Here is a 20,482-nt window from a genome sequence, read left to right as displayed (position 1 = left end):
TACTGTTGCTTGAAGCCATAATGGGAAGCTTTGATTAACTAATTTGGACAGAGTTTCTTAGCAAAGTTGTGAAGAGTGATAAGAGAAGATGTTACATCTACATAAGAGTAAAAATTAAACTCTCCCATCCTCAGAGCATAGAGAGTGAGAGGGAGGGAGAGGAGAGAGGGAGGAACAAAAGGAAAGAAAGAAAGGACGGAGGGAGAAAAGAGTCTATATTACGTCCTCCAAGAAACATTTCACGTAACACAGTTATTGCAACAAAAAAATTGCAAGGCACACTGCAGGAGCATTATCAACCAATATAGCTCTTCAAGAGCTATGTAACTAAACACATGGATGTGATTTAAATGTCTTTGTCAAGCTGAAGATACACACCAGGTGCTTGGACAGATCTGGAGCTACATATCTAACAGCATCTCCAGAATGGGGATGATAAGTGGTGCTCCCCACAACCTTGTGTTCTAACAAGAACTGTACATACAGGAGGAAAGAGATGCAAGAGAGAACTGCTGTAATGCACCACTTACAGATACACTATTGCCTCTCATAAAGTCATTGCTCGGTGCATCGAAGGAGAACAAGGTAAAGCAGTAACAATGCAGAATAAAGTGTAAAGGTTACAGAGAAAGTTCAGAGCAGGTAAACAATAAGGTGGAAGATGATAATGAAGTAGACTGGAGGTTAAAAGTCTATCTTATCATAAAAATTGTCTGCTCAAGAGCCCAATATCAGTGAGGTAGAAGCTGTCCTTGAGCCAAGTGGTACAAGCTTTCAGGCTTTTGTATCATCTGCCCAGTGGGAGAGGGGAGAAGGGAGGATGTATGGGGTGGATGGCAGTCTTTAATAATGCTGGCTGCTTTACTGAGGCAGAGAGCAATATAGTCAGAGTCCTCAGAGGGGAGGCTGGTTTTTGTGATGTGCCGAGCTGAGTCAAGTTGAAGTTTAATCGTTCGAGTGTGACTGTCATTCAGCCACACCCATGAATACAGCCAAGCAAAATGGTGTACTTCAGGGGCCAAGTTGCAAAATACAGTATCGACAGTCACACACAGTGCAAGGCACAGAGAGCTTGTATAATTCTGACGGCAGACAAACAGTCACAAATAAATAATACCCACACATCTCTGCAGTCTCTTGTGGTGCAGAGCAGTTACCACCCCAAGCCCTGATACCTCTAGATATGTCTATGGTGCATCGGTGTGTCGACAGCGACATGCCAAATTTCTTTAACCTCCTGAGGAACCAGGGTGTCGGGTGAGCTTTCAACATCAACATAGCTGGACCAGGTCAGGCTGTTGGTGATGGGTGGCGGCTATCGACTATGACAAGACTCACAAAGTTGGAGAGGAAGCAGACTATGCAAGAGGAAGAAGGCTTCTCTATATTTGGAGATGAACCTATGGTGTTAGTTTTTCGCTGGATTTGATCTGTGTTATGCGTCTAACTTTTTGTGCTGAGTTCAGTTTGAGAACTGGGCTTAATTTGACAGACTTTTGGATTTAGTTTACATCCTGCTCTGTGTTGGGGTTTGCTAGCACGCTGGGATTTTTAAAATTACATTATCTGATGCTCTTAGTTTAGGTGTAATAGTTGTGCCTGTTCTGTTTGCTGCGTTAGTGTATCTGTTCTGTTAGTTCCCTGTGCTGGTCCTAGTTTGGACACTGGGTTTAATTTGTCTATATCCTGTGGTCAGTTCGGGTGCTGATGTTTGTTTAGCGCGGGATTGAATTTGCCTGTGAGCTGGAATTAGTTTGGGGACTGGGATTAGTTCGGCACTGGATTTAATGTGTGTGTTTGCTTACATTCTGTGCCCCAGCATCAGTTTGCCAGTGTGTGTGGCGTAGATGCTGTGGAGAGCTGCATTTTCTTCTGTACCCGGGAGGGATAGTTATTGCGAGCACACACACACACACACTGGGCCGACAACCTCAGCGCCGTGCAGCGGATCTATCCCTCCACCCCGTTTCCGAGGCTGCAGCTGCCGGGGCAGGGCAGGGCAGGGCGGCTGCCGTCTCCGGGCCGCTGCGGATGGTGGGGGCAGGAGTGGTGCCGAGCCGATGAATCGGACCCGGCAGCGTCGTTGGGATGAAGAACCTCAGGCAGGCTGCATCAGAGACTCTGATACGGTTAGGTGAGCAATGAACACGGAGAGCACCAGCCCCACGCACACCTCTCTAGCCACGACCCTAACACTTACCGCAGGCCGCGGCACGACAGGCCCATCCCTGTAATATGCTAACCCCCCCAGTACAGATCACAGTTAACCCTCGAGGTCGAGGACAAACTGCTCGCTTCCCTCTTGTCTTGCGGACAGGAGAAGGAATTGATGATGTCCGGCTGGTGGGAGGGCAGGGGAGGGATTAGAGTAGGTTGGTGGTTCTTGCAGAAATGAAGAGATCTGAGCTTTTGGACGAAAAACCAAGATGTTAATCAGCATAAAAGAGCAGCCCAATCCAATGACTGAAGCTGGATTCACCCACTGGTGTGGAACTGATCCCCCAACCCTGGGTGAATGGTCTTATTATCGGAAGAATTTTCTAGAGAAGGATAATGGCGCCAAAAGACATGACTGGAGTGAAGGCAGCGATGTAAATTCAAATTAGTTCGGTTGTTAAAGCATTCTTTAGGGAAAGAAATTTGCTGTTTAGACTGGTCAAATGCGACTTTATTCCCGAAGAAACTTGATTGCTTCTTGGTTGTCCTCTGAGCTGGCCGTTCAACCCATTGGAATCCTTCACAAGCTGCTCGAGATTTACCAAGACGTTGGTCAGGCAGTGAAAATGAGCAATAAGTTCTGGCGGTGCCAGCAAATCCTTTGTCCCAAGAGTGACTCACAGCAGTGGGAGAAGGGAAGAACAAAAAAAACCCTCCTGTCAAATTTAAGGAGTACTGAAAGAATGGTTTCTTGTTATATTTTTTCCTCTGTTGGCTGGGATCAGTTTGTGTTGAGCTTTAATGTGAGTGTGACTGTAACTCAGATAGGCCATCATAGTGAGAATCAGGCACCAGACAATTGTCAGGTAGCTGGTCAACAAAGGGTTGCATTGGAGTTAGTTGGGAATGTACCTAGAGAATAAAAAATGGCTTTTTGGGGCAAGATTTCTGGATTCCTTAACCAATTAAAGTCAATTAATCCTTAATATTTTTTAAATTTATGTTTTTAGGGAAGGAGATTTTAGATTTCCAATGTCTTTTATGTGAATAATGGTTTTCTATCATTGACTCTCTGTTTTTGATGATCTTAAAAACACAAATTAACACAGTTCATGATCTTTGGTAACACACTGACTTTTGGTCCACGATAGCTACTCTCAGGTTTGGTGCAGTGCTGTTGTGGTGCTCCACTGCTGAGCTTCTTAGTGCAGAAGTGAAAATCTTAGCAACCTAGTCAAGACTCCATTGAAAGAGCAGCCTGACCTTTAGAGGCTGTGTACTTAAGTGGGTCTTTGACATCTTGGGTGAAGCATTGCCTGGATCACATTGGTTGGGGAGGCAAATGGAACCTGTAAAATCCAGCTTGGAGTGTCAGCCTCTGTTCATGTTGGGGGGGGGGGTGTAGAGACTTTAGGTTGCTTCTGGGGATTACTTTTACCATCTGAACCAGCACAGTAATCATATACAGCTCGTCTGAGCAACCATACACAAATAATGAGACGTTTTGGCTCACATGAACACCAGAGCAAATACAGTAAGGTAGCATTGTGAAGGGCTTTGGGAGAAAAACGTTATGCAGCAGAGCAAGGAAGATTGCTATGGAAACAAAGATGTTTTTTGTGGCAAACTCTGCATTTTGTGGGATGAGTATATATTTCTACTTCACTCTTATTCGTGTTAAGTTGGTGAATGCTAAGAGCTTGCGCTTTGTAAATAAAAGTTCAGAGCTATGGCAGATTATTCAGTATCAGTCACACTTGGAAAGGGTGATTGAGGCAGACAATACAGGAGAAAGTCTGCAGATGCTGGAATTCCAAATCAACACTCAAAATGCTGGAGGAACTCAGCAGGTCAGGCAGCCTATGGAAATGAATAGATAGTTGATGTTTCAGGCCGAGACATTTCTCCAGTACTGAGAAGGAAGGAGGAAGATGGCAGAATCAAAAGGTTGGGTGGAGAGGAAAGAGAGTAGCTGGAAGGTGATGGGTGAAGCCAGGTAGGTGGGAAAGGTCAAGGGCTGGAGAAGAAGGAATCTGATAGGAGAGGAGAGTGGACCATAGGAGAAAGGGAAGAGGGGTGACCCAGGGGGAAGTATCAGGCGGGTGAGAAGAATTAAAAGGTCGGAGTGGAGAATAAATGAAGGGGTGCGGGGTGGTATTTGTTTATCTGAAGGAGAAATCGATATTCATACCATCAGGTTGGAGGCAATGTTCCCTCTGAGGTGTGTGTGTGTGCTGCTAGCACACAAAGGAATTTAAACTGCACACATAAGGTTGTCACCCTCTACCTCATTGGTATGTCAAGTATATCTCAACACATTAAAGTCATATTTCAAGTTTCAAGATACTAACTAGATTTCATCACCTAATCTATTTTCACTTGTTGTAATATATCACTCTGCAGCTGGTAGCAGGCCTTGCATGTTGTCAGCTGTCACCGTGCAGGGATGTGGAAATCATAGCGCCTGAAGCCCAGGACTATCCTGTTATGTCATTTATCTGTCAAAAGTAACAGGCTGTTGCATCTCAGATCAGTGAAATTTGTTTCTTTGGATGAATATTTATCAAAATAAAACACTGTCTGCTGCTGTATGAAAGTCAAGAAGGCAGAATGAAACCACCAAATAAGGTGTTCTGAGAAACAAAAGTTCCGATCGCAAACGGCGACGCATGTATTTATCTGCGAGCTTGAACTCATTCAGTCTGCTGGTTTCATCACTGGAACTTGTACAATAAATAGTCAACTCTTTACAGTTTTCTGTGACATCAGCAGTGACCCCAGGGTTGCCAAGGTGATTCACACTGGTTTACATTGATGGCTGACACCAGCCACTGATGGGCTGATTTTACTACACTAATATATGTATTAGCATAACATTGTTCAGAGCCGAACTATGATGTTGAGAGAAAAGCAGGTCTGGCAGCTGTGCTGTAGGTCTAAGTAAAAAAAATACTGAACTGAACAGTTGAAGGAAAGTCGCTGTTCTCGAACCTCGGGATGTGGGACCTCAGGCTTCTGTACAAAATACGGGCATGAATAGAAGATTGGCTGACTGGCAGTAGGCAAAGAGTTGGAATAAAGAGTGGGAAGCCACTTCTGGTTGACTGCTGGTGGCTAGTGGTATTCCACTGAGTGTATCGGTGTTTACCGAGCTGAGGAAGCTGTGGAGCTGTTAAAGACCTTCTACAAAGCTGAAAACCCCAACATTGTTCAAAGCCTGAATGAATTAGTGGGTATTATGAAAGTTTTGCTCTGAAGGTAGTTGCTATTTTAAGTAACACACAATAAAAACCAAAAACTGGAATACGTCTCAGGTTCATCTAATTATTGATAAATATGACTGACAACTGCTGTGGGTAGGTCCGAGAATGATATGTTAACTGGACCTGGTAGTTCATTATCCTTAGATTAACTCCAGGTTTACTTCCACTAAACAATTCAGTGCACACATGTTGTTGTCACTGGGCAAAAAATTGCACAGCACAAGATTTTTGCACACACTGGTCAGGTACAAATTAGAGGGAATATTGGTTGGAGGGTACCCAGATGGAATATAAGGCGTTGCTCCTCCATGAGGACTGGCACATCGGAATGGGAATGAGAATTGGAATTAAAATGTTTGGTCACAGGGAAGTCTTGCTTGTGGTTGGTCTGGAGGTGCCTGACGAAGTGGACCCCCAATTTACAAAGTGTCTCACTAATGTAGAGGAGGCTGCATTGGGAGCACTGGACACGGTAGACGACCCTAACAGGTTCTCAAGGGAATTGTTGCCTTGTCTGGAGGGACTGTTTGGGGCCCTGAATGGAGGTGAGGGAGGAGGGGAATGGGCAGGTGTAGCACTCGGGCCGTTTGCAGGGATAAGTGCCGGGAGTTAAATCTGAGGAGGGACGAATGGACAAGGAACTCATGGGGGGAGCGATCCCTGCAGAAAGTGGGGCAGGGGGAGAATATGTTTAGTGCTAGGATCCTTCAGAGAAGGTGGAGGTTGCAGAGGATAATGTGTTGGATGGGGTGGTAGGTAAGGACAAGAGGGGTTCTGTCACTTTTAAGGCAGCAGAAAGGTGGGTGGGCATGGATGTATGGGAAGTGGAGGAGATGTGGGCAAGGGCAGCATCAATCGTAGAGGGAGGGAAACCCCATCCTTTAAAGAAGGAGGACATCTGATGTCCTGGAATGGAACGCTGCATCCAGAGAACAGATGTGATGGAGGAGAAGAAACTATCTCCTGTAAATATGCTATTCACTTTTTTTTTCAGTTTCTTTGCCTCTGTAATCTCCCAATGGATCCTACCACTAAACATATCTTTACCATCCTCCCCACCAACTTTCTGCAAAGATCACTCCCTCAGCAATTCTCTTGTCCATTTGCCCCTCCCCACTAAACTCCCTCCCGGCACTTATCCCTGCAAGCACCCTAAGTGCCCTCCCTCACCTAAATTCAGGGCCCTAAACAGTCTTTCCAGGTGAGGCAACGCTTCACCTGCGAATCTCCTGGGGTTGTCTATTGTGTCCGATGCTCCCAATGCAGCCTTCTCTACACTGGTGAGACTCGTCGTAAACTGGGGGGGGCCACTTTGTCGAGCTCCTCCGCTCCATCCACCACAGGCAGGACTTCCTGGTGGCCCAACATTTTTATTCTGATTCCCATTCCCATCCCCATTCGGACGTGTTGGTTCGTGGCCTCTTCTTGAGCTGAGGTGAGGTCACCCTCGGGGTGGAGGAGCAACACCTATATTCTGTCTGGGTACCCTCCAACCTGTTGGCATGAGTATCGATTTCTGCCTATCACCTCCCTCTGGGTCTCTTCCTTCCCTTTCTTCTGTGGACCACTCTCCTCTCCTATCAAATTCCTTCCTCTCTAGCCCTTGACCTTTCCCACCCACCAGGCTTCACCTATCACCTTCCAGCCAGCCTCTTTCACCTCTCCCCCACCTTTTAATTCTAGCATCTCCGCCCTTCCTTCTCAGTCACAAAGTAAAGTCTTAGCCCAAAACGCCAACTATCTATTAATTTCCATAGATGCTGCCTGACCTGCTGAGTTTCTGAAGCGTGTCATTTCTGTAGCAAGCAGTAGATCAGATAGAAACTCTCTAAAAGAGATAACTTATTGAATAGGATGGAGAGGTCAGAATAGTACTGTGGATTAAACTAGTAGGACTTAAGCAAAGCTGAGAAAGATGGATTGTCAAAGAAAAACAGCACAAATAGGAGCACTCCTTGATTAAAGTAATCTACAAAGAATGAGCTTGAATTTGTCAGTTATCTGACCAGTGGATTGATTTGTGGGTTAAGGGACGTTGGATTAACATAACCAGAGTGATGAGCTTCAGTTTTGTCAGCAGGAGGAGGAATTAATCAAGCAGAAGACTGGACTTCAGTTGTGTTGGTGGGGTGTTACTGTGGAGTTGGTGGCTAATCTGGTTTCAAAGGGAGAATTCATATGTGTGGAACAATTAATCAGCTCTGAGAGCAAACCCCACAGCTGCCTGGCCCTTATCAGTTCAATTGTCCCAAAATATCCTCACAGTTCTCATTTGATCACTGGCTTGCTCATCTCCAGGCCCCTTTTGGTTTGGATCCTGACCAAGGTTTATTTTGCTGATGCCCTGCTGTAGCACAGTTGGTGAAGCTTTAGTATGTTTAGCCTTTTGCGGAGAGTTTGACGTATGTACAGCAAAAATCACCCTTTTGTGCTTTCATCTCGATTCTGTTTTCATGGAACAGCTAATCACTCATTGTTTCTGAGCGCTCGTTCTGGAGAATTCACTCTGTAATTTGCTCTCAACAGGTCTGGCACACCGGCACCCCGGATATAAAGAGGTAAAAGTCACGGATATCTTGTTTTCAGATGGTGGATATATTTGGCAAGGTTGCTGCTTATACTGGCTGTCCCCAGAGCAGTTAGTTGGAGCTGGAGTGCACAGGGGTGTGGGGGAGGGGGGGGGGAGAAGGAGGACGGAGAGGAGGAAAGCCTTGCTAGGAGTAGATTTCAGGTGTTCAGCTGGTTGAAACTGTACTGAGACCCCTCCCCATGGGGTTTTACTTTGTTGGTACTAATCTCCCACTCCGTATCCTCACCTGTTTATATCTGACCTCCAGCCATGATGGTCCTAGTCCAGCTCACTGCAGGTTTTCAATTACGTTTATGCAAAATCCAAGAAGCCGTCCATTTCATTCCCCCCTCTCCCTTGCTCGTGTCTCTGTCTGTATGTGGTGTGCTTGTGCTGCTGTGGTTTCCTCTCTCTGTACTGAACTCCATCCCCCTTACCCCATTCGCAGCTTCCTGTCTGGATTTGGATTTAGATAAACTTGGAGCAGCTTTCAGAATCCCACTTTGCCTGCTCACCCCGAAGGCATCTGCAGTGTTTAGGCTGGTTCCGACACACAGCGAGCAGTGTGTTTTGTTTGAGGGTTGTCGGCGTCCCTCCATGAAAGAGGCCCGTTGTAACAGGTCACAGGACTAGGCCTCGTGACTGAGACAAGCAGTGATGGTCTGGAGTCAAGCGGCAAAGGATCTTTGCTGTGAAAGACCATGTTTCAGTGGGTAGGGATCTGTTGCTGCCGAAGACCAGGGTCCAGGCTGGAGAGCCTTCAGAGTGCAAGGAAGGCTTCCTCTGAGGTAATACCTTAACAATGTATATCACGGTAATGAGGAAAGTGTGAATGAGATGTAGGGAAAAATAAACAAAGAAGAGGAAAAGGAATAAAGGATTATACAGTTTAGGTATTTGAGGGAGGCTGCATGAACTGTTTCTGTGCTGTTCCTCTATCAACCCTGTGTGAAAAATCCCTCAGAGTCTCAAAGCACGAAAAGCAAACACAAACAAGTATTAATTAGGAAGGAGTCATAGCCTTTGGAGTGGTACAGTAAAAGACAAAACCACAGTTTAACCTTTCAAATTAAGCCAATGTCTGCATTCAGATGAGATTTGTGGTTTGGTTCTCTGTGTGTTTTGTTGTTCTCCCACCATAGATTAATGTTTACAGCACCGGGTTGGGACCTTTGCATTTTCCGTAAATTGTGACCACGGAATAGGAATTTTTGCAAAAGGGAAATGATGGTTTCATATTCTGGATGTGAATTGATTGATATGATTGCTTTGTAATGGCATCAGTACCATTGAGGTTCTTAAACTGCATACAAATACATAATGAAAAGCATGGATGAAATCACATTTACTCAAGTACACTACCCCTCATAATTAAAGAAAAATTGATCTAGTTTAGCAAGTTTAATTGATTCATGAGTCTTGAATTCTCTTTAAAAGTCAATGTTAGTGGTACAAATTGAAGGTGTCACTTCCTGACTCTGCTCTGTCATTGTGTCAGCTCTTTACACCATTGTAGGATTCACTTCTGGAGAGTATTCAAATTCGGAATGGACTTGTTCCCTTTAAAGTATGTGCCTTAATGTTTGCTTTGTTACAATTGGCTTTTGTCCACCTTCGAGATTTGGCTGAACCAGACTCGTAGATCTTGTGTACAATGGTGTTAGCAGGAGTGTTCTCTGGACAGAAACAAGGCATCAATGTAATTGGGAAAGAAAATCTGAGAATTAAAACTTGCAATAACATTTAATGTGTTGTTCACAACTTGCTTCTTTAGCCTCCTTTGTCTGCACTAGCCTCCCAACATTTGACGAGAAGGTGTGATGTTTATTCTTATTTAATTCCATAAACTGTTCATCTGGAAAGACCAAAACTACAGTCTCAGGAGATTTTGTGTGGGGATGTGAGGATTTTTCCTGCATGTGTTTGGTGGGGCATTGTGACCCACTGTCTTTACCAGACTCTGTTTTTAATTGGCTGCCCACTGACACTAGAAAGCTGCCCTTAGCTCTCTGGCTATGGACGTGCCGGAATGGCCCTGAGGGCCACACTCCTGCTTGGAGTGATGCTCTTGAAGCTTGTGATCTGGAATCTTAGCAACTGTACACTGGCAGGATAACTCTTTCAAATACTTGTCCATGCTGGGCCAATGGGCAAAGTTACAGACAACTGTCTCCATGTTAACAAGGGTCCGTGCTTTGAGTGTCGTTGCAGTTTTGTAACAAATCTAGCCCCATTTGTTGCAGCCCCTGTTTTATGGACTTTGATTGAAAAGCATATCTAAGAATGGATCCAGATCAGTTGAGTATACTCATTTTTATTTAGAGACACAGCATGGGAACAGGCTCTTCCAGCCCGAGGAGACCAGGCTGCCCAATTACTCCCCTGTGATCAATAACCTGCTAACCAGTACGTCACTGGAATGTGGAGGATACCTGTGTGGTCTTGAGGAAAACGAACAAACTCCTGACAGACAGCAGCGGGAATTGAACCCGGGTCACTGGCATTGTAATAGTGTTAGGCTACCACGCCACCCTGGGTGCTTGGAGATGATGAAAGTGTCTCATTTTACTGGATCCTCCTTATTATCTCCAGGACTGTTAGGGGAAAATCTTTTTCCATTGTCTGTGAAGATTGTATTTCAATGTGAAATATCTAATCATATTTGCTGATGAAAATATCCCCTCTATGCACTTTGAGGCTGTTATTTTGGCAGTAGAAGCCTTGATTCCAAGAGTACCATTGAAGTCTTGTGGTCAGTGACCAACATGTATGTCTACCCAACAAAAGCTCTGATCTTGTGATAGCAAATAGGATTGCGAATGTTGTCTTCTCATATGGGCAAATCTATCCCCTCGTGTGGTTCATGTCAAAGAAAAGTAGAAAAGACATCACATGAAATCTTCAATGCACAAGTAATAGGGACGCGTTTCTGAGACTTTTCTTGCAGAGGGCATGGAATCCCTCTTCCTCTCTCCATGTGTTAATGACATAATATTCTACCACTACTTAGAAGGAATAGAGTTCTATAATGCTGTCAGATTTTCCAGTCTTATCAGCAGTGATAGATCATTTGCACTAGCCTCTAGACCCAATAATCCACTCTGCACCACATACATTCACTCTTCTACAGCTTAGCATCAAGTATTTGTAAGGTTTCCCAAACTTCCTAAAGTTTCCAGAGATTTACCTTCTGACTGTTAGAATCAAAACAATATCCTGATTGCATGGATAATGTTAAATATTCAGTAACACCTTGTCTCCATGGTAGGTTGAAATGTGCTCAGAATCAGTTTTATTAGTACTGTGTTATGGCATGGAATTTGTTTTGTGGTAGTAAAGTAGTGAAAAGACATAAAATTACTCTTTATTATAAAATAAATATCGCAAAAAAAGGAATAATGAGGGAGCTTTCATGGGTTCATGAGCATCGGAAATCTGATGGCAGAAGAGAAGAAGCTGTTCCTGGATTGTTGAGTGTGGGTCTTCAGCCTCTTGTATCTCCTCCCTGATGGTGGTAAATGAGAAAAGAGTGTATTCTGGATGGAGAAGTCCCCTAATGATGTTTGCCATCTTCTTGGCGTCACTGCTGCACAGAAATGTCTTCAAAAGGGGGTGAGGGTGGGGTCCACGATGGAATTGACTGAGTCTACAACCCTTTGCAGTCCTGTGCTTTGGAAGCTCCACACCAGGCCATGATGAAACCAGTCCCAATTTTCTCCACCATACATCTATGGAAATTTGCAAGAGTCTTTGGTGACATACCAGATCTCAAGATACGAATGAAATAGAGCTGCTGAGATGCCTGCTTTGTGATTGCATCAGTGTGTTGGGCCCAGGACAGATCCTCAGAAATTTCGACACCCAGGAACTTGAAGTGGTTTACCCTTTTCACCACTGACCTTCAATGAGAACTGGTGTGTGTTCACCCGACTTCCCCTTCATGAAGTCCACAATCAATCAGATTTGGGTGACAATTTCACACGAGGAGGCTGCTTGCTTTATGTATACAATTCTTGACTGTTAAATTGGGTTGGCTTTCTTTACCTGTGCTTAATTTTTACAGTTGTGCAAAGAAAGGTCCAACTTTGGCACGTTTTTTGCTAAAGTTTCAGCACACCAATCCAGATTTGATCAGCTGTTTTGCAAATTAATTAAAAATATTATTTCACCTCATATGACACAGGTTTCGTGTTGGAGCTCCCGCTATTGTTATTGCCCTATATGCATGTAGCTCACTAGCACTGAAATTATGTGTGAATTAAATTCTTTGAGATTTTTACAAGCTGTATCCAACAATGTGACTGTTTTATGCAAGTATTCATACATTCATTAACATTTCTTCACACTCAGAAGATGATTCTAGCCCATCCACTCTTTGTAAACCCTCAAAGCCCCCTATTAGTCCCATTTTCCCATTTATCAAATATTGTGTCTTCATTAACTTAGATTAAAATTATTTGTCTATGAAACTGTACACAAACTTGTCCTGTAGTGCTTGTCTCAGAAAAATGCCAAATTCTTTTAACACCGCTCAATGCTGATCTTTGACTTCAGGTTCCAAAATTGTTAAAGTTTGCAATCTCCGAGCGTGCTTCATTGAAGTAATTTATGCAATATCCCCACAAACTTATCAAATGGAATGTCTTTCAGGTCATGTGATATGGGGAGGCCTCAACACTATACTATAGATGTTTTTATCTTGTGTCCTTGTGTGGTTTCATTTTGAGAAGGTAACACAATACTTTTACCTACAATTTTAATTATATTCTTTGCCCTGAAAAATATTTCTATCCATCTTACAGAAGAATGAAAGGGCTCTGAGAGAGTTCAAGCTCCCTGTGCTGATCAGCTGGCTGGGGTGTTCACTGATATCTTTAACTCTGACTTCAGCAGTCTGAGGTACCCATCTGCTCTAAGCAGGCTTCAATTGTACCGGTGCTTAAGAAGAACATGGTAATCTGTCTCAATGATTATCATCCAGTAGCACTTACATCCACAGTAATGAAGTGGTTTGAGAAGTTGGTGATGAAACATATCAACCCTTGCCTGAGAAATGAGTTGGATCTGCCCCAATTTGCCTACTGGCACAACAGGCCAGCAGCAGATACCATTTCATTGGCTCTTCATTTAAGCATGAAGCATCTGGACAGCAAAGAGACATACATCAGGATGCTCTCCATTGACTACAACTCAGTATTCAATACTATCATCCCCTCAAAACAAATAAATAAACTGCAAGACCTTAGCCTCAATACCTCCTTGTGCAACTGAGTCAGCATCTCTGCAATCTCCATCCGCACAGGTGCACACAAGGCTGTGTGCTTAGCCCCCTGCTCTACTGCTTTATACTTATGCCTGTGTGGCTGTACAGCTCCAATGCTGTATTTGAGGTTGATGATGACACCACTGTTGTTGGCCGAATCAAAGGTGGTGACGAATCAGCATACAGGAGGGAGATTGAAAATCTGGCTGAGTGGTGCCAATTCAACAACCTCTCACTCAATGTCAGCAAGACCAGGGAGATGATTATTGGCTTCAAGAGGAGGAAGCTGATGAGCCAGTCCTCATCAGGGGATCAGAGGGTCAGTATCTTTAAATTCCTTGGTATTATCATCTTGGAGGACCTGTCCTGGGCCCAGCACGAAAGTGCCATTACAAAGAAAGCATGGCAGTGCCTTTACTTTCTCAAATGTTTGCTAAGGTTCAACATGTCATCTAAACGTTTGCAAACTTCTATAGATGTGTGGTGGAGTGTATAGTGACTGATTGCATCACGGCCTGGTATGGAAACACCAATGCCGTTGAATGGAAATGCCTACAAAAAGTAGAGGATACAGCCCAGTCCACTATGGGTAGAGGCCTCCTCATCATTGAGCACACGTCCAAGGAGCGCTGTCACAGGAAAGCAGCATCCATCATCAAGGGCACCACTGTGCAGGCCATGCTCTCCTCTCGCTGCTGTCATAAGGACAAAGGTACAGGAGCCTCAGAACCCACACCACAAGGTTCAGGAACAGTTATTATCACTCACTCCATCACTGAGCTGTTCCCACAACCTATGGAATCACCTTCAAGGATTCTTCATCTGGTGTTCTCAATATTTATTGCTTATTTTTTATTATTATTGTTTATTTCTCTCTTTCTTTTTGTATTTGCATAGTTTCTTGTCATTTGCACATTGGTTGTTTGTCTGTCCTGTCGGGTGTGGTCTTTCAATGATTTGATTGTGCTTCTATTTACTGTGAATGCCTGCAAGAAAATGAATTTCAGGGTTGTATATAGTAACGTATATGTACTTTGATACTAAATTTACTTTGAACTTGGAACTACAGGCAAGCCTGATTGTGTCTGCACTACCACCTTGCACTAGAACCACTTCAGCATTGCAAGGTTTAACTTGATAATCCCAAACACAATTATTGTATTCCCCAGATTGGAGTATGATTGCATCTGTCACCAAGCTGAAATTGTCAAGATTACCCACCTGGCTAAAGCAATGTTTTCCACACTACTACTTTAAATCTTTCATCTTTCTCATCGCCGTACAGTATGTGTAACTTGTGCGGTCTTAGTACAGTTATGTGCAGAGTAACAGAAACACAAAGAGCTCTTAAAAGGTCTGACTCGTTTACACAAGATTTCTCCTTGGACAGTAACAACAGACACAATCAGTTACATTAAAAATGATGCCGTAATTATTTACATATGCTCCACAGTCTAAGGGAACTGGGACAGTCCACCATGATCTGTGTAGGTCCTGCTGACACTGGAAGTGGATATCACCTATCCTGAATACTAGGTCCCATCCACACTTGGCAATTAGGATGCCAGTGTCCTTAATAACAGGACCTTTTTACGCTCTGGGTCCGGGGATATTCTCGTCCATATCTGCGCCTGGAATGTGCACTGAATCCACAACTTTCTGAATCGGAGGCATGTTGCTACCACCTAAGCCAAACTGTACAGGCAAGAAAGCTGTAATGGTCACCAGAGATGATGTGATATTGGAAATGGCCAGGGCACAGGTCAGCAGACTGTTTGGGCCTATAGATTCATGCTTTAATTCAGGGATGGTGTTTATTCAGCGTGCACCTCAGCAATGTCTCAATACTAATGCTGTTTTCTCTTTTTGCAGCTGACTGAGGTTGCTGAGTCGCCAAGAAGTCCGTTTGTCTGCGAGCCCCGCCTGTACCACACGCTACAGGCCCGGAAACCCACTGGGCACAGGAACCGCAGCAACAGCATTCCGATAGGGTGCAAGAACTACACACAGGGTCACCAATGGGTACACTGCATCAACACTAACCTCTGTTCGACAGACCAAACCCTTTGACAGTCCTTCACCCACAGTGACGCAGTCCCTCCACTCCGTGGAACAGCCCCTTCCCTACTCTCCCAACTGACCCTCCTCCAAACAGTATGTCAGCCTGTAGGCAGCACTCCTTTGCCAACCTGAAGCATAATCCCTCTTCCCCCATAAACAAAAGGGGTATCCAGTAGGCTCTCAACCCTACCTGCCCCACTCTGCCCTCTTTCCATCTTATCTTATTTAAGCATCCTCTGCAGCTCCCTTAGTGTTAGCAGTGACAGCCATGGCTCAGTGGGTTGCAATCTTGTCTCTGAATCAGAAGGTTGTGGGCTCAAGTCCTACTCCAGAGACTTGAGTGTGTAATCCTGGCTGCGCTCCAGTGCAGCACTGAGGGATCTCTGCACTGTCAAAGGTTTTGGGTGGGATGTTAAGTCGAAGCCCAGCTTACCCTTCTGGAAGAGCAGTGGATTCCTCCCTGACCACCTCTCAACCAAACCATCAAGTCAATAGCTTGTCATAGGATCTTGCATTGTGTAGATTGGCTTCATCCTCTCCTTCAGTGACTGCTCTTCAAGAGAGCTTCATTGGCTGTGAAGTAATTAGGATTACCTTGAAGCCACAAAAGGTGGTATAAAATTACAAGTCTTCCTTTATAGGAAATTGTGATCTCAGTTTCTTTCTTCCAGCAAACTGGCCTACGATTCGGGACGGCAGCATCCTACCTAAACCTAGAGAAACTCGGGGAAGGGTCCTATTCCACGGTGTACAAGGGGATCAGCAGGTTTGTGCTCAGGGTTTTGATTCAACAGTAAGAACTAACACAGCGGTGGGCTAATCAGATATCCTAAGTGGTGTTTGTCAAAATCAACAGCCTGCATTCCACTGAAGCAGGAGTAGTAAAGGGTAGGAAACTTGAGGAAGAGGGCGTATGGGTTAAGGAATCAGGACAGTCAGAGGACACCCTTTCTCTAGCTCTCAGATCTCAAAAGTCTGCCCCTCCCCACTATATCTCTTGTATTTTTTTGGCTTGTAGAAACAGTTTCAGTATCTCAGTTCTTCTGTACATGGCACATCCTGGTCTCTTATTATTCACAAACTTCATTGTCTCTTCATCCACATTTTCCTGAGCAAATCTTGCCACTCTTCATCACACTGGGTATGCTTCCTAGCCATCCGTTCCACTAAGCTGCCCTTGATCGCAAGTCATCTATGTGGTATCAAGTTCTCAATTAATTTTTAAACACAAAAGATTCTGCGGATGCTGGAAATTTTGAGCAACACCTGCTAACTGCTGGAGGAACTCAGTGGGTCAGGCAGTATCTATGGAGGGGAATAAAATCTCTATGCTTCAGGCCAAGACCAATTATTTTCTTTATGCTAAAATCCAAACCATTCATCTCTGTTGCAAGCAGCTTCAAGCCCATTACTGATTTCAGATACATTCAGTTGTCGTTGCTTGTCCAATGTTAACTCGCCTCTCCTACTGATTTTAATTCTGTTTCTTGACAACCAATTCTCAGTCCCTGTTGCTATATATCCGATTCCCTAGTCCCAAACTTTGAAATCTGAAGAGCCTCTTGCACCTTTTCTTATTACATCCTTCTAGAAAGGCCATAAAAACTACACCCACTATATTCTCTTTAAATCTTAACTTATCTGTGTTCCTAATATGCGATGAACCCATGTATTTCACTAATTTTGTTCCAGTTAACTAATTTCTGTTTTTCTCCTAGTCATCCCTGTTGACAATGACTTTAAATCTGTCAGACATCAGTGTCAATGGATTTAAAGGGCATCATAATATCTAGGTCATTAGAATTCCTGTAGCTAGAATCTGGATCTCTTAGGAAGGAATTTAAGAGGCCATCACCTTTAGATGCCATCTGATATTTTTGAGATAGATATAAAATATCCAAGACTACATTTTTAAACATTCTGTTGTTTCAATTAATGGAACAATATTATGATGCCTCAAGATAAAGTATAATGATAATGAAATGCAAGGATGATAAATATTATTAGTTCTGAACTTTGAATGGATTGCAATCTGAAATGTCAAATTGTGTATTGATGAATTCAGTTTGCCAACCTGTGGTCTTCCGAGGTGACACTAACAATTACCTTATTTGTTTAACTGGAACATTAAATCTTAAGTTCTCGGCTATCTGTTTAGCAGGTTAAAGAAGGTGTTTGAAAATCTTGATTTTTTTTCCCCCCAAAGTGCAGGTGAATATTTGTCTCTAAGTGCCACCAGATTTATTGGCTATCTCTGCTGAATGTACCAGAGGTCAGTGATGTGCTTGAAGCCTTTCTCATTAGAGATCAATGATTTTGATTTGGGCAAAATGAAAATAATAATCAACAATTAATGGTTAATATTAATTGGATATCTCTACATGACAATAAATAAACAGTGTTAATGATCTTCTTCCTCTACACAGGATAAATGGCAATCTTGTAGCCTTGAAGGTGATTAAGATGCAGGAAGAAGAAGGAGTTCCTTTCACTGCAATCCGTGAGGGTAGGTACTGTGTATGATGGTTACTAAATCTGTAAATAATTCCAGCTGAGGAATCCAAATGGACTGACAGTGCTAAAAGTTGTCATTCTGATGGAGTAAGCAAGTATTATTAAGTACAGTCTGCTCAATAGTTCAAGAGTTCCATTTAATATCAGAGAATGTATGCAATATACAGCCTGAAATTCTTCACAGACATCCACGAAAACAGAAGAGTGCCCCAAAGAATGAGTAAAAACCCCAAAGACACCCCCCACTACCGTCTCCCACGCCCAAGTGGCAGCAGCAAAGCATCGACCCTCCCCCTCACCATTTACCTCAACATACAAAAGCATCAGCACCCACCACCCATCAAGCAAGCAATAGCAAAGCCCCTGAGAGAGACCATGATCTGCAGATCAACGAAAACTAATCATTCACCTGACGGTTCAGCACGTACCACAGGCTCTCTCTCCCCCCCTCCCCCAATAAAGAGACAGAGAGGTGTCCACCCTTTCACAGCAAGAGGGGGAAGACCAACAAAGACAAACAACTCGCTGCCAGAGGAACTCAGCTGGTGGGAGGAAAGAAATTGTCTGTATTTCACATTGAAACCCTGCATCTGCAGTTTATTGTGTCTCCTGTGTCATTGACTCTTTTCAGAAGGGGATTATATCAGAATCAGGTTTATTGTCGTTGACAGAGGTCATGAAATTTTTGTTTTGCAGTAGTGGTATGTGCAAGACATAAAAAATTACTATAAGTATCATTCAATCAATCAATAAATAAAATGAACTTGAAGGTATGTCGTATACCATAAATCACTCCAGTGAAGGAATAAATCACTCCAATCAAGGGATAAATCACTCCATTGAAGGAATGAGCAGAATTAACTTCAACTGAGGGTCCTTGAAATTGCACATAACTTCCTTCCATTCTGGGTTTAATTTCTTCTGAGCTGGTTGGTGGCCAGGTGGGGATTCTGCCATCAGAGGCACAATAGACATGACTTTCACTGTATGACGGGTTTATTTTTTTTGAAACAAAAGAGAAGTATAGGGAATAGCATCGGCCTCAATATGTGGCCTTTTTCAGCCTCATAAAAGTCTTTGATCTCATTAGTCAGGGGGTACTATGGGCCAATCTCCTCATACTTGACTGTTCATAGAAGTTTGTTTACAGTCTGCATTTGGTCCATGATGGTCTAAGAGCTATGATACATAATCAATGAGTCTACAATAGAGCCCATCTCAATGAAGACCAACCTTCAAATAAAGCTAAAACTTCATCCAGACATTTTCCCCGACCTTTCTTGTCTCAGTGTTGCATCTTGCCTCCAACAAATTATCTGCGAAAGTGGAGCTAATTCTCAGTACGATGAAGTAACTTTTCAATCTAGGGCAATGACTCTGTAGGACTAAGGTGACCTAAATCTCAGTAGGTGAGCTACAATGGCTCTTGTGTTTGCACACACTTGGTGAACAAACTTCAGGCCACCACTGACTTGTTTACTGAAGTGATTGTCTTTGCACTGAACATCTGCAAGTTAAATGTCTTCTATTAATCTGCCCCTGTAAATGTTAAGCAAGGTCCTGGCAGATATAAACCATTCTCTGTGACTGAGAAGCTCCTCTCCACAAATACTGATGTCATTAATGGGATTCATCATCACCTTCAATGTTTCGGTGCGGCCTTTGGTTATTTGAGAAAAATAGTGTTTGCAGTCAAGACAAACTTTGGCATCAAACGTGTGGTCTATCATGCAGTTCCTAATCTCCCATATTCGAGTGGCAGGATGGAGATACATCTTTACCAAAGGAGGTGTAAGACGCTCCTTCCCTCCGTAGCCTGCAGGTTGCCCTTGGGCGAGATATAGCACCTGCTTAGGGTCATGTAAGGCCATGGGATCAGGTGGTTGATAGTCAAACGAGCAGCTGGTGCATATCACAAATCCCGGTTATGCGACCACTGATGCCAGGCAGACAATCTCTAAAGAGTATTGATAATGGCTGGGGACACCTGTATTGTAAAGACACTGCCCAGAAGCAGGTAATGGCAAACCACTTGGGTGTAGAAAAATTTGCCAAGACAATCAGTGCATGATCACCTACATCATTCGACACGGTACATGATCATGATGATGAATCTCCCATATGCTTTTAAGACCTCGACTACCATCAAACACTGCAAAATTTCCACCTGCACTAATTATACAATGTGCTCCAAATTCAGTTACAGTATTCACTTGTAGGCAAAACATCAGTGCCCTCTCCCAAGCTAATATTCCCAGCAACAAGGCCTGAGTTACACTCATCTGGTTGTTTTGTGCAGACCATGATATTTGCATGCATCTGTGGGGGAAATGGACAGTAGATGTTTTGGGTTGAAATCTGGACAGGTGGAGTAAAGGGGAGAAAACCAGTATAAGGACCCTCACCTACTTAAGCTCCTCTACTCCTTTATTCCAGATGAATGGTCTCAACATGAAATGTCAGTTGTTGATTTCCTTCTACAGGTGCTCTGCTCTGGATTCCAGCATCTTTAGTCTCTGGTGCCTTGCTTACCACACTCCAACCCCTCAATAGATATTGAGCTCTGTCCTGGGATGTGATTAGCAGGGCAGACAGAGATAATTATTCAGGGATGTGCACAAAGCCACCTTGAAGAAATGTAGTATTGCCAATGAT

The 20,482-nt window shown here is 43.6% G+C and overlaps 1 protein-coding gene across 5 annotated transcripts in view; it reads left to right on the top strand.

Annotated features, from left to right (window-relative positions):
• The first annotated feature begins 1,931 nt into the window (after positions 1 to 1,931).
• Positions 1,932 to 20,482, top strand: part of cdk15 (cyclin-dependent kinase 15) — a 49,231-nt gene continuing 30,680 nt past the window's right edge. For 4 of the 5 annotated variants that reach the window (XR_011886411.1, XM_072261408.1, XM_072261406.1 and 1 more), the window contains exons 1-5: positions 1,933 to 2,134; positions 7,947 to 7,978; positions 15,125 to 15,274; positions 15,985 to 16,079; positions 17,740 to 17,819. Coding sequence is in view for 4 of the 5 variants with exons in the window: in XM_072261408.1 (XP_072117509.1) it covers positions 2,089 to 2,134; positions 7,947 to 7,978; positions 15,125 to 15,274; positions 15,985 to 16,079; positions 17,740 to 17,819 (403 nt within the window). In the remaining variant the exon portion in view is untranslated. Of the gene's footprint in view, positions 2,135 to 7,946; positions 7,979 to 15,124; positions 15,275 to 15,984; positions 16,080 to 17,739; positions 17,820 to 20,482 lie in introns of all 5 variants that reach the window. The other variant, XM_072261407.1, reaches the window with a different exon arrangement.

This window comes from Mobula birostris, chromosome 6 (assembly GCF_030028105.1).
Source record: "Mobula birostris isolate sMobBir1 chromosome 6, sMobBir1.hap1, whole genome shotgun sequence".
Taxonomy (NCBI): Eukaryota; Metazoa; Chordata; class Chondrichthyes; order Myliobatiformes; family Myliobatidae; genus Mobula; species Mobula birostris.
Note: the sequence above shows the minus strand (reverse complement) of the source record. Positions and strands in the feature narration are given on the sequence as shown.